This window comes from Phoxinus phoxinus (genome assembly GCF_949152265.1).
Source record: "Phoxinus phoxinus genome assembly, chromosome: 2".
In the NCBI taxonomy this organism is placed as follows: Eukaryota; Metazoa; Chordata; class Actinopteri; order Cypriniformes; family Leuciscidae; genus Phoxinus; species Phoxinus phoxinus.
The window spans coordinates 21,298,171-21,313,185 of record NC_136877.1 but is presented as its reverse complement, the minus strand read 5'-3'; the positions used below and the strand labels follow the sequence as shown (position 1 = coordinate 21,313,185).

At 48.5% G+C, this 15,015-nt stretch overlaps 1 protein-coding gene across 1 annotated transcript; it reads right to left on the bottom strand.

Moving 5' to 3' along the window:
- Nucleotides 1-495: 495 nt before the first annotated feature.
- tmem208 (transmembrane protein 208) lies at nt 496-3,265 on the bottom strand. The gene is made up of 6 exons (XM_079599283.1): nt 3,012-3,265; nt 2,766-2,861; nt 2,585-2,644; nt 1,795-1,931; nt 1,606-1,690; nt 496-1,511 (listed from the first exon to the last, which is right to left on the bottom strand). Exons 1-6 carry the CDS (start codon nt 3,015-3,017, stop codon nt 1,368-1,370), a joined length of 528 nt encoding a protein of 175 aa, XP_079455409.1. The 5' UTR covers nt 3,018-3,265; the 3' UTR covers nt 496-1,367.
- Nucleotides 3,266-15,015: the final 11,750 nt, after the last annotated feature.

The following is a 15,015-nucleotide window of genomic DNA, read 5'->3' as shown; positions in this document are numbered from 1 at the left end:
CATATTGTTTCAAAGCAGCTTTACAGAAAATGCATGTCTACATTACAATTTAGAGTGGTCTGTTATCAGGGGGGGACTGTGTCCAAGTTATGTATTTCAGAAATTTACATATACAAACCAGTAGCTAAAAATTATTTATTTAAAGCAGAAATAACTACTACAGTTGCTCTCAATCCTGGTTCTGCATCAGCCCTCAATTAACACATCTGATTTAATCCAGGTCATTAGTAGAGACTTCAAGACCCAGCCTGAAGGTCAGACAAGAGAAACATCCAAAATATGAAACATCAGGGGCTTTTAGGACAGGATTGAGAACAACTTGCCTAATTCCTGGAGGGCCCCTTAACAGTAAACATGTCATATCTATTTCAGGTCTTGGAGTCCACTACTGAAAAAAACTCATGAGTTGAGTCAGTTGACATTTAAAATGTATTGTTGGGAGGTCTCTGGGAACAGGGTTGGGGCAGAGACTTTTTTAAAAAGAAAACTCATCACCATTTTTATAATAGTTTATTTATAATGATTGTGTATTCAAATTTCACCTGAAGCAACTTATTTTTTACAAGGTTGTCAAGACGCAGTTTGTATGTTCTTTTGCTCATTGCTTCAGTCCATTGAACTGTTAAATTGACATTGGGGGCCAGTCAATACTGTGACGTCATGTGTATTATACATATATATATACTAACCCATCCAACTTTATACAAACCGTATCATTTAATTTGAACAGTTAAAAATGTGTCACCAGACAGTTCTTTGTTGCCACATAAGCTAAATGACTTATCTTGTAATCCATCAAAGCAGCACCAGGCTGCACCTGTAACTTCAGCAGAACATCACATCTCAAAGACTTGGTCTTTGATACAGAATCAGCACATGATTTTCTAAACAGCCTAAATAGGGAATTCTAATGGCTGAACTCAAGTGCTGTGAATTTTCAAGTGGTTAGTGATGTTCATACAGCCTCAGGTCTAAATTGCTGAGGGCAATGGGCCATGTAGCTGCACCTGTTGAGAGGTCCCCATTAACAACTCAAACTAATGATATGAAAGCTCACTCTGGTAAGCAAAGGCATTTTGTGTGCATTTAACTCACTGCAAAAAAACAAAAAAACAAGGCAGATTTATGACTGTGGTGCACCTGAGCTAGAGATTTTAAGACGGACATAATGTAAGAAAAAGGATCCAGAGGGCTGAAAAGGACGGAGCAGTTGATGACAAGTGAGGGGGAGGGAAAGTTGAAGACACTTTAAAGTACCCAATCTATTGTCTGGACTAACCTGTCATATCAAATATCTCAGAATAATTTAGATTGCATGTTCTTTGAAATTGTACAATTAATGTAAAAAAATTTTTTTTAAACAGAGTCTAGAATCTCTTCATCTGTCGTCTTTCCTGTCGCCTCTGTTTCTTGTCATTCTTCTCGTTCTCTTCAGGGGCTGCCTGTGAATCAGTAGAAAACCAGGGGCCCAGGAAGTTTGCCCACAATAAATGCAAAGCCCTTGCAGGTGCCTGGTGTAAAGAGAGAGAAAATAATAAATTTACAGTAAAAATGGAATTGAGAAACCTCCACGATGTTACAATCAGAGCAATACCGCAGTCTCACCAAGAGCCAGAAGTACCAGAAGTAGGATGACAGAGTGCTGAGGACCTGAACAATGGCAGTAAGGATAATCACATCCTTCAGGTGTCTGCATGTCAATATAAGAAAAAAAAGTCACTTATAAATATTTATCATAACTGAAAATACACATATAATGGGGATATAAATATACAGATAAAACATCCAACTCACTCCGCCATGCCCTGTTCCATATTAAGATCAATCCCTCCATCTAGCAAGCTACCATCTTCAGCAAATGCAGATTTAGCCATTGCTGACATTGATTTGTAGCTGCCTAAGTAGACCGCCACTGCAAACAGTAGCGAGAACTGGTAAAAAAAGAGACAAAAGAGGGATTCAGCATCAGACTGGAAGAGGAGTTGAGTGAATAACATTTAACTTTTACCAAGAAACTGGCAACAGTTAATTATCTCACAATTGACAAAAAAAAACACACATACTGTGATCTAAAGACTAAGAAAATATGGAGAGATGGATATTATTGTCTATATCAGTTTTTTTTTAAACTGGTCCGTGGAAAAGTGTGGAGAAAGGAAGTCTAAACATTGCAAAAATAAAGTAAGATTTTAATAATAATAAAAAAAAGAGTAAATAATACATCTACCAGTACAATACTACAGTGAGTATGAAATTTTTTTAAACTGAAATAATATTTTACACATAATAATATTTTTTCACAGTATAAATTGGGTCTTTCTTTATACATGAAAATATATATAGCTGCCTGCCTTGTACATTTTTTGGGTGGAGGCTACTCACATGAGAAATATAATTTGGGGGTCCATGGCAACAAAAAGACTGAAAACCACTGGATTATTTACATTTGACTCGTGTAGATACTAAATACTATAGATTGTATAAAAAAAAGAAGGTAGTCTACGCATCCAACAATCTGGATTTGGTCATTCACATCACTGAACAAAACCAAACAAAATATGCACATCATCATACTGTGACTTACCCATGTCCAAAATGTAGATGAGTTGTAAAAGAGCAAGAAATTGACTGCTGCATAAATAGCCTGAAAAAAATAATCAAATTACTGCTTTTCAATAGATAGATAGATAGATAGATAGATAGATAGATAGATAGATAGATAGATAGATAGATAGATAGATAGATAGATAGGATGCATGCCTTACGTTTGCTCCCAGGATGATTCTGCAATAGAACTTTAGAGTATCCTGGTTTTCCTCATATATTTGTTTTTTGCCTTTGGTTCCAACTTTACCTTTCGGCTAACGAGAAATATATTACTTCACAGCAATGACAAAACACTTATATCTCGCCAGTCATAATTTACAATTATCATATGAATAAACTTGTATGACACACAGTTATTAATCATGTTTCTTTTTGAATAACTTAGTTGTAAGCTTGACACATACCGGCATCTTCCCTGAGTTCTTCTCGTGTGGCTGTTTGTTTTGTTCACCCAATGATGACGCTTTCCCCTTTAGGGCATCTAAAAAACTAACGGTTTCTTATTTTTAAGGAATAATCTTCCAAATTAAACTACTACTACCATATACTGCAAAATAACACATCAGCGTTCGCGAGCGCGTTTCCGGCGCTTGGAAAATGCGTCACAGGTGCAATAAACTGGGCTTGACGCCACCTCGTGCTAATTTCATGTACGTACAGGATTAGGCTACTGCAAAAACAAATTTAAGGCATTTGTTTTAAAATTACTTGTCTGTACTTGTTTTGATGCCTACTGCCATAAAACACCAAAGAAGAAGATAAAAAGATTACTTGTCAGTACGTTAGGTAAAAAAAAAATAAAAAAATAAAAAAAACCTTTTAGATTTTTGTTTCTCTTAAAACTACTAACGCTTTGCCACTATGCATTGCATTATTGTCCTAATCCAATAGGTAATTTACAATTAAGTTTGTTTTGAGGGAAGTTATCTTAACAATTAGCTAAAGTGAATTCTTGGATGGAATGGTTGCATATCTTTTGAGACAAAAGACTATGATTAAATCAGTTCTCTTACGTAGAGTTCTCTCCTACTGCGTCGATTAGCGACGCTACGGGAAAGATATTTCTTTTTCGAGATTGAAGCCTAAAAATTAATCCTTAATTTTGTAAATATGTAAAACGCTTTTCTGTAGCATACAACCTTAGGCGGAGCAAATAACGCGCGCCCATTGGCTGCTCCGCCAGAAAAGCACAGCCTATGTGAGGCCAGTGACGCTGACCAATGAGGCCGCTTCGCGCCCTTCTGCGTCATCTCCCGCCGAAACGGGCGTGGCCTAGGTCTATAAATACCAAGCATAGCTGTTACCACTCTGATTTTCTATTCTTCACGAAGCTACACGCATCGTAGGACCGGATTCGAGCCACCACAGCCGTCTGATACAGCACCTCAGCAGGACGAGCCCTTACCTGAAGCCGCTGGTCTTCGCCGCCTTCAGCCGCCGTTCCCTGCTGCGCTTCTCCGGCGTGGAATATCCTTTACATTATGTGTGTGTGTTTTGTGTGTGTGTTCGCCGTCGCGTCACACAGTTTTTCCACACTAAAAGAGCCGAGCGTCTTTTTCAAGATGCCTCGCACCTCCTGTGGCTCGTGTAGAGCCCCGCTCAGCGACGGGGACCACGTGCTTGTGTTTCCTGCCTGTGAGGATCACGCAGCTTCAGCTCTCGTCGATGGCGGCTGCCATCACTGTTATTTGATGCCTACGGTGACTCTGCGGACTCGCCTGGCGTTCATTTACTGAAGCTGCATCTTTCCGCCCGCTGCAGTGCCGCGCCGTGAAAAGCGCCGTGCTCAGCGGAGCCCGGAACCTCCCTCCACCACGAGGTGCTCGCCGCTGCTGCCGCTAGCTTCTCCGCCCGCTTCGCTGGACTCTCTGACCGACGGACAAGGGCCGCTGTGTGCCGCCGCGTCCGTCATGGACGAGGAAGATGAAGCCGTGTCTGTGGAGGACGACTGCTGTTCTCTCCTCGCTTCGGGTAGCGAGGGATGGGCGAGCTCCGAGGATCTCCCCTCCCCCGCCGCTCGTTGAGCGTCGACGGAGAAAGACCAGCATCGATGCGCTTACCGGCTGGATGGCTGCTTTTCGGCAGAGGGACGTACGTTACCGCCCTCACCACCCGCGCCTTTTTCTTCCTGAATTCACGAAGAAATCGCGGAGTCCCGGAAAGCCCCGTTTTCAGCCAGGATGCACACTTCTGCTTCGAGGAAAGCTACAGTGTTAAAATCCCGCCGCGGCCGGATTTCACTAAAATGTCTCGCTCGCACAGTCCCAACATACGCGACCGTGCCAGTGTATTTTGCAGTCACCAAATCGGCATCAAAGCCCGTTTGCCTGCACACAAACGCCGTTTTCACGACGCCCCAGGTAAATCTGAAATGTATTTTCTGGTGTCCCGGCCACGGCCGATGGTGTAATGTGTGTATCCGTAATGCCCACGACCCAGTGCCCATTCGTACACACAAGCACAGCCCTACACAATACAGGGCTTGCACATCACGATTGTGCATCACATGTAAGTTAGTGAACGTGCCCGCTTTTCAGTGCCCACAATCACTACACACTGCATGTCCCGTGGTTTCTGTAAAAACGAAACGAATGCACGGTCAGTCGGTTCTGATAGACAGTACTCTCTGTGCTACACGGTGTCCCGGCCACAGCCGATGATGTAATGTGTGTAACTGTATGCCCACGACCCAGTGCCCATTCGTACACACAATACAGGGCTTGCACACATAAAATCGACTCTGTCGATTGTGCATCATATATAGTGAGCGTACCCGCTTTCAAGTGCCCACAATCACTACAAGCTACATGTCACACGTTTTCTATGAAAACGAAACCGATGCACGGTCAGTCAGTTCTAATAGACAGTACTCCCCAGTGCTATAAATGTACCCGCGTTCACGCACCCACATTTATTCTCAAACATGCTGAGCCGTACGGGGCTCGCACCGCGCGCTCTCTCTCTCTCAGCTGAGAGAGCTGAGCGCGCGCGCACGGGCTGCCCGCTCGATTAAGCGCGCCCTCGCATCATACGCTGCAATGGCGCCCATGTTACAGCACACGGCTGCTCTCGTGTCGTCGCCATTTCGCGACCAGAGCCCGGTTTTTCAACCCGTGCAAGCACAGCCCCGTACAACACAGGGTTTGCACACTTAAAATCGACTCATGTCGATTGTGCTTTACATGTAGTGAGCGTGCCCACTGTCCAGTGCCCACAACCACTACACACTACACGTTTCGCGGTTTCTGTAAAACGAAACCAACGAACGGTCAGTCAGTTCACAAACACAGTATTCCCAGTGTTATGAATGTGTCCGCTACCACGCGCCCACATTTATTCACAAATATAACGAGCCCTACGAGGCTCGTCCCGCGTGCTCTCTCTCAACTCAGAGAGTCGAGCGCGCGCGGGATGCACACTGTGTTAAACATAACCCCCGCCTCAGACGCCACGGCGTCCATGTTACAGCACACGGTTGCCCTCGTGTCGCCGCCATTTCGCGACCAGGGCCCAGATTACATTCAACCCCTAGTCACACGTGCAGATGCATGGGAAAGACTTCCCGGGGTCTCAGAATGGGTGCTAGAGACTATAAAAAGAGGCTATTCGCTACAGTTTTATCGACGCCCTCCCCGTTACACGGAAAGAGTCGAAACCACGGTAAAAACAGAAGTAGCACATCTACTTCGAGCCGAAATAGCGAAGCTATTGAGCAAAGGGGCCATAGAGCCTTTATCTCAAGCTCAGAGCGAAGGGGGTCTGTACAGCAGATATTTCCTGGTACCGAAGAAAGACGGGGGTCTCAGACCCATTTTAGATCTGAGGCATCTGAACAGAGCGCTGACAAAGCGAAAGTTCAGAATGCTCACGACCAGAAAAATCCTCGCGCGGATTCGCCGAGGAGACTGGTTTATGGCAATAGATCTGAAAGACGCGTATTTTCACATACAAATTGCGTCACGTCACAGGCGATTTTGAGATTTGCCTTCGAGGGCCGGGCATATCAGTACACAGTCCTGCCATTCGGCTTGTCCCTAGCACCTCGTACATTTACAGTGTGCATGGACGCGGCGCTGGCACCCCTGAGACTCCGCGGCATTCGAATTCTGAATTATTTGGACGATTGGCTGATTCTAGCTCAATCGCCTTCAGAACTCATTCGCCACAAGACCCTAATACTCGATCACCTCGAGTGCTTAGGTCTGAGAGTCAATTGGGAGAAAAGTTCACTGTTTCCCAGTCAAAGGATCTCCTTTTTGGGACTGGAACTGAACTCGCTGTCTATGACAGCACGGCTGTCATCACAGCGCAGGCGAAACACCCTGCAGATGGCGAAATCCTTCCGCAGCGGTCATATAGTGCCGCTCAGGAGATTTCAAAAAATGCTAGGCCTCATGGCCTCAGCCTCGGCAGCTCTACAGTTGGGCCTGCTGCGCATGCGCCCACTGCAGTTCTGGCTGAAAGCGCGCGTACCGCGCCGAGCATGGGTTCACGGTCGTTATCGCCTCAAGGTCAATCAGGAATGCATTTCAGCCCTGACACCATGGAGAGCGTCAGACTGGTACCGGTCAGGTGTAAGCCTGGGGACTTCCTCGAGCCTGAAGGTGGTGTCCACGGACGCGTCCACCTCAGGTTGGGGAGCACTGCTCGAAGGCAGACCGTTCTTTGGCCAGTGGGCGGAACGAGTCGAACTACCGCACATAAACTGCCTAGAAATGATGGCAGTGGACTTAGCGCTGAGGCGTTTTCGTCCTCGGATAAAGGGACACCACGTCCTGGTCCGTTCGGACAACACGTCGGTAGTAGCCTATATAAACCGCCAGGGTGGCGTGAGATCCCGGAACCTCTTCAGGTTTACGGAACGCATACTGGTATGGGCCCAGCACAACCTGCGCTCGCTGAGAGCAATGCATGTGCCTGGTCGTCTGAACGTAGGACCAGACAGACTCTCACGGAACAACGTTCCGACGGGAGAGTGGTCTCTACACACACAGACAGTGCGTCTGTTGTGGAGAACGTTTGGCAGAGCGGAAATAGACCTGTTTGCAAACCAGGAAAACGCTCACTGCCCGGAATTCTTTTCAAAGAGCACGAACGCGCTGGCCAGTGTCTGGCCCCGCCGTCCGCTCTATGCTTTTCCCCCTGTCTCACCCCTGCCTCAAGTGCTGGAGCGAATCAGGAAAAGCGGATGCTCAGTGCTTCTTGTTGCACCATACTGGACGAATCAACCTTGGTTCCCAGTTTTGATGCGGCTGAAGAGTACTGCCCCGGGGCCGATCCAGTGAGGAGGGACCTCCTCTCGCAGGCCATGGGCTCGGTTTTGCATCCTCACCCGGAGCTATGGTCCCTTCATGTGTGGGCCATAAACGGGTACCCGCTAACCTCCCAAGGGGAGTGTTAGACACGATCGAGCAGGCTAGGGCCCCGTCTACTAGACGGCCCTACGCTTCCAAATGGTCAGTGTTCTCTGGTTGGTGTTCAGACCAAGGTCTGTCACCCCTTCAGTGCGGGGAAATGGAGATTCTCTCCTTCCTGCAGGAGCTATTGGATAAGGGTAGGACCCCATCCACGCTCAAAGTCTATGTGGCAGCCATATCAGCGTTCGTTAATCCAACGCTTGGCCATTCACTGGGCAGAAACGACCTGGTGGTCCGTTTCCTTAGAGGAGCCAGGAGGTTAAATCCTCCAAGGCCTCCTTCAGTCCCCGTTTGGGACCTTTCTACAGTGTTGAACGCTATGAAAGGGGCCCCTTTCGAGCCTATTCACTCAGTTGACATGAAGCACCTGTCTTTCAAGACCGTGTTTCTTTTGGCTCTCGCTTCAGTGAAGCGTGTGGGGGATTTGCAAGCGCTCTCAGTGAGAGCCTCTTGTATGGAGTTCGGGCCCAACGACTCTATAGTCGTGTTGAAACCGAGGCATGGGTATGTACCTAAGTCCCTCAACACACCGTTCAGGGCTCAGGTCATCTCCCTGTCGGCTCTGCCGGCCTCTGAGGACGGAAATAGCTTCCTTTGCCCGGTCAGGGCATTAAGAGCTTACGTGTCCCGCTCCGCTGTTTTTCGACAGACGGAGCAGCTCTTTGTTTCGTTCAGTGGGCGCTCTAAAGGGCGTGCTGCGACGAAACAGAGTCTGTCTCGATGGGTAGTGGACGCCATTGCGCTAGCCTACGCATCTAGAGGTTTGGAATGCCCTCTGGGCATCAGAGCACATTCTACGAGAGGCATGGCCTCTTCGTGGGCTTGGTATAGCGGAATCTCGTTACAAGATATTTGTATGGCGGCAGGCTGGGCCTCCCCGTCTACATTTATAAGGTTCTATAACCTAGAGGTTCCTGCGTTGCAGACTAAACTGCTCTCGGTCTAGAAGACTATGTATGGTGTTCCTGCCCCGCGCTGCGGCCCAGGTCACCCCAATGTTTTAAGCATCACTCACTGACAATGTGTCCCATGAGCATGCTATGACCCCTCATATATATCTAATATTTACATATATATGTTATTATGCCCTTGGGGGCACTATTATAAAGGGATGATGCTAATTCTAGCCGCTCTCCCTATATATATATATGTATATATATATATACTCTTGGTGTAGGCGCTTGTATGCCAGGGCGCGTGCGCCCTCGGGTGTCTGTGTCGGTCCAAGAGCACGCACGGCGTCTTACAGAGGTTCCCGTAGCGTCGCTAATCGACGCAGTAGGAGAGAACTCTACGTAAGAGAACGTACTCGGTTACTAACGTAACCTCGGTTCTCTCTAGGAGAGGGAACGAGTACTGCGTCTCATGCCATGCGTGCCCACGCTGTGTCGCTTCTGTGACGAAAATCAGAGTGGTAACAGCTATGCTTGGTATTTATAGACCTAGGCCACGCCCGTTTCGGCGGGAGATGACGCAGAAGGGCGCGAAGCGCCCTCATTGGTCAGCGTCACTGGCCTCGCATAGGCTGTGCTTTTCTGGCGGAGCAGCCAATGGGCGCGCGTTATTTGCTCCGCCTAAGGTTGTATGCTACAGAAAAGCGTTTTACATATTTACAAAATTAAGGATTAATTTTTAGGCTTCAATCTCGAAAAAGAAATATCTTTCCCTCAGCTACTGTTTCCGAGAGACATTTGTGGCTGACTCTCTCTGAAATGGCGGAGTCAGAGCGCTCTGCGTTCCTCGACGCTCCCATTTCAACGACGGGCCTCTTCGGATCCTCCGTGAAGGACTTCGCGGACCGATTCGCCGAGGTACAGAAAACTTCGCAGGCCATGAGACATTTTCTGCCAAAGCGCTCCAGTTCCGTAACAGGCCGCCCTAAACAGCCGCCTGCCCGAACTCAGCAGCGCCCCGCGCCCGCCGCACCGGCCCAGCAGCAACAGGCCCGAGAGAGACCACGGTCTCGCTCCGCCGGACGCCGCCCGCCACCGCGTGGTCCTCGGCCCAAGATTTCACTCAAGCCCGAGGCCTCGGCGCCATCCTAGCCCTGCTAGGAAAAAGACGGTGTTCGGGTCCCGCTGCGGCCGGACTTCCACCAAAGATTTTCGCTTGTACAGCCCTAAGTTCCGTGTTTGTACCAGTGTATTTAGCAGCCAACAAACCGGCCGTAAAGCCCGTTTGCCTGCACACAAACGCCGTTTTCACGGCGACCCAGATAAATCTAAAAAAGAGTTTAATTTCTGGTGTTCCGGCCAAGGCCGATGGTGTAATGTGTGTAACTGCAATGCCCACCCAGTGCCCATTCATTCACACAAGCACAGCCCCGTTCAACACAGGGTTTGCACACATAAAATCGGCTCATGCCGATTGTGCTTTGCATGTAGTGAGCGTGCCCACTATCCAGTGCCCACAACCACTACACACTGCACGTTCCGCGGTTTCTGTAAAAACGAAACTAACGAACGGTCAGTCAGTACACAAACACAGTGTCCCCGGTGTTATAAATGTGCCCGCCACCAAGCGCCCACGTTTATTCACAAACATATCGAGCCCTACGGGACTCGTCCCGCGCGCTCTCTCTCGACACAGAGAGCCGAGCGCGCGCGGGATGCATACTGTGTTAAACATGCCCCCCGCCTCACACGCCACGGCGTCCATGTCACAGCACACGGTTGCTCTCGTGTCGCCGCCATTTCGCGACCAGGGCCCAGATTACATTCAACCCCTAGTCACACGTGCAGATGCATGGGAAAGACTTCCCGGGGTCTCAGAATGGGTGCTAGAGACTATAAAAAGAGGCTATTCGCTACAGTTTCATCGACGCCCTCCCCGTTTCACGGAGAAAGTCGAAACAACGGTAAAAACAGAAGTAGCACATCTACTTCGAGCCGAAATAGCGAAGCTATTGAGCAAAGGGGCCATAGAGCCTTTATCTCAAGCTCAGAGCGAAGGGGGTCTGTACAGCAGATATTTTCTGGTACCGAAAAAAGACGGGGGTCTCAGACCCATTTTAGATCTCAGGCATCTGAACAAAGCGCTGACAAAGCGAAAGTTCAGAATGCTCACGACCAGAGCCATCCTCGCGCAGGTTCGCCGAGGAGACTGGTTTATGGCAATAGATCTGAAAGACGTGTATTTTCACATACAAATTGCGTCACGTCACAGGCGATTTTTGAGATTCGCCTTCGAGGGCCAGGCATATCAGTACACAGTCCTGCCATTCGGCCTGTCTCTAGCACCTCGTACATTTACAGTGTGCATGGACGCGGCGCTGGCACCCCTGAGACTCCGCGGCATTCGAATTCTGAATTATTTGGACGATTGGCTGATTCTAGCTCAATCACCTTCAGAACTCATCCGCCACAAGACCCTAATTCTCGATCACCTCGAGTGCTTGGGTCTGAGAGTCAATTGGGAGAAAAGTTCACTGTTTCCCAGTCAAAGGATCTCCTTTTTAGGACTGGAGCTGAACTCGCTGTCTATGACAGCTCGACTGTCATCACAACGCAGGCGAAATTCCCTGCGGATGGCGAAATCCTTCCGCAGCGGCCACATAGTACCGCTCAAGAGATTTCAGAAAATGCTAGGCCTCATGGCCGCAGCATCGACAGCTCTACAGTTGGGCCTGCTGCGCATGCGCCCACTGCAGTTCTGGCTAAAAGCGCGTGTACCGCGCCGAGCATGGGTCCACGGTCGTTATCGCCTCAAGGTCAATCAGGAATGCGTTTCAGCCCTGACACCATGGAGAGCGTCAGACTGGTACCGGTCAGGTGTAAGCCTGGGGACTTCTTCGAGCCTGAAGGTGGTGTCCACGGACGCGTCCACCTCAGGCTGGGGAGCACTGCTCGAAGGCAGACCGTTTTTTGGCCAATGGGCAAAACGAGTCGAACTACCGCACATAAACTGCCTAGAAATGATGGCAGTGGACTTAGCGCTGAGGCGCTTCTGTCCTCGGATAAAAGGACACCACGTCCTAGTCCGTTCGGACAACACGTCGGTAGTAGCCTATATAAACCGCCAGGGTGGCGTGAGATCCCGAAACCTTTACAGGCTGACGGAACGCATACTGGTATGGGCCCAGCACAACCTGCGCTCGCTGAGAGCGATCCATGTGCCTGGTCGCCTGAATGTAGGACCAGACAGACTCTCACGGAACAATGTTCCGACAGGAGAATTGTCCCTACACACACAGACAGTGCGTCTGCTGTGGAAAACGTTCGGCAGAGCGGAGATAGACCTGTTTGCAAACCAGGAAAACGCTCACTGCCCGGAATTCTTTTCAAAGAGCACGAACGCGCTCGCCAGAGTCTGGCCCCGCCGTCCGCTCTATGCTTTTCCCCCTGTCTCGCTCCTGCCCCAAGTGCTCGAGCGAATCAGGAAAAGCGGATGCTCAGTGCTTCTTGTAGCACCATACTGGACGAATCAACCCTGGTTCCCAGTCTTGATGCAGCTCAAGAGTGCTGCTCCGTGGCCGATCCCGGTGAGGAGGGATCTCCTCTCGCAGGCCAGGGGCTCGATTTTGCATCCTCACCCAGAGCTATGGTCCCTTCATGTGTGGGCCATAAACGGGTACCCGCTAAACTCCCAAGAGGAGTGTTAGACACGATCGAGCAGGCTAGGGCCCCGTCTACTAGACGGCTCTACGCTTCCAAATGGTCGGTGTTCTCTGACTGGTGTTCAGACCAAGGTCTATCACCTCTTCAGTGCGGTGAAACGGAGGTTCTCTCCTTCCTGCAGGAGCTGTTGGATAAGGGTAGGACCCCATCCACGCTCAAAGTCTATGTGGCAGCCATATCAGCGTTCGTCAATCCGACGCTTGGCCATGCACTGGGCAGAAACGACCTGGTGGTACGTTTCCTTAGAGGAGCCAGGAGGTTAAATCCTCCAAGGCCTCCCTCAGTCCCCGTTTGGGACCTTTCTACAGTGTTGAACGCTATGAAAGGGGCCCCTTTCGAGCCTATTCACTCAGTTGACATGAAACATCTGTCTCTCAAGACCATGTTTCTTTTGGCTCTCGCTTCAGTGAAGGTGGGGATGCCATTGCGCTAGCCTACGCATCTAGAGGTTTGGAATGCCCCCTGGGCATCAGAGCACATTCTACGAGAGGCATGGCCTCGTCGTGGGCTTGGTATAGCGGAATCTCTTTGCATGATATTTGTATGGCGGCAGGCTGGGCCTCCCCGTCTACATTTATAAGGTTCTATAACCTAGAGGTTCCCGCGTTGCAGGCTAAACTGCTCTCGGTCTAAGACCAGGTATAGTGTTCCTGCCCCGCACTGCGGCCCAGGTCACTAATGTTTAAGCATCACTCACCGACAATGTGTCCCATGAGCATGCTATTTACCCCCCCCCATATATATCTATTATTTACATATATATGTTATTATGCCCCTAGGGGCTCTATTATAAAGGGATGATGCTATCCTAGCCGCTCTCCCTGTATACTCTTGGTGTAGGCTCTGGCATGCCGGGGCGCGTGCGCGCGCCCTCGGGTGTCTGGGTCGGTCCAAGAGCACGCACGGCGTCTTACAGGGGTTCCCGCAGCGTCGATTCGACGCAGTAGGAGAGAACTCTACGTAAGAGAACGTACTCGGTTACTAACGTAACCTCGGTTCTCTCTAGGAGAGGGAACGAGTACTGCGTCTCATGCCGTGCATGCCCACGATGTGTCGCTTCTGTGACAAAAATCGGAGTGGAAGCAGCTATGCTTGGTATTTATAGACCTAGGCCACGCCTGTTTCGGCGGGAGATGACGCAGAAGGGCGCGAAGCGCCCTCATTGGTCAGCGTCACTGGCCTCGCATAGGCTGTGCTTTTCTGGCGGAGCAGCCAATGGGCGAGCTGTATTGCTCCGCCTAGGGTTGTATGCTACAGAAAAGCGTTTTACATATTACAAAATTAAGGATTAATTTTTTGGGCTTCAATCTCGACAAAGAAATATCTTTCCCGCAGCGTCGATTCGACGCAGTACTCGTTCCCTCTCCTAGAGAGAACCGAGGTTACGTTAGTAACCGAGTACGTTTTCATTTAGGATTTATAGGCTTTTACGTGTATTTTGCCACACCCATTTTATAACTGTTATAGCCATCTAAATGCAAAAGTTAAACTTTTTTGATAATTGTTGATCTAGAGAGTCTGTATTGCACTGCACTTGCACTTACATGCAATTGTACTGCACTGGTTTGGCTCCGAGCGGGCGAAAAACCTAGGACTAGTTTGCAAAAGTAGGTTTTTAACATAATCGCGAAAATTTAATAAACGATTAATTGACAGCAATGGTTCTTAAGGCAAATTTGTTCAGTATGAAGAGATCTATTAAATGATATGCATATTGTGTGGATGTGTGCAACACCACGTGATTACAGATCCGTAAAACTCGTTAGCGCCAACTAGTGGCCGATTTCTTTCAAAACTCTTACAGACCTCTAGTGCCATGAGTCGAACATGCCCACCGAGTTTCATTCCGATCGGCCTCCGTTAACCTTGTCTAATAGGTGCTCAAACTTCATTGGTTGATGGCGGCCATGTTTTATGAGATACGCCAATGTTCTCATAGATATACATGCACCTTGCTTGGACCAAGACACTGCATACCAATTTTCAAGTCAATCGGACTAACGGGTCAGGTGGTCATAGCCCTTTTAATGTTTTTTTTTCTTCACATTATAGCGCCACCTAGTGTCCAATTGTCGCAATTATTTTATTGGCCTCAAATTGAACTCATACGTGTACCGAGTTTGGTGAAGATATCTCATTTACTTCTCGAGTTTATAGCAATTTTAGTCAAATAGGCTCCTCCCACAACAATCATTTTGCTCCCCTTAGCGATCGTAAATCGAAATTTATACTTTTTTTTTGATAATTATTGATATTTCAGACTCCAGAGAACAATTCTGTACGGGTTTGGTTCCGATCGGGCGAAAAACCTAGGACTAGTTTGCAAAAGTAGCTTTTTGACAAAATCCAAAATTGTGGAAATTTTTTCCGGCTGA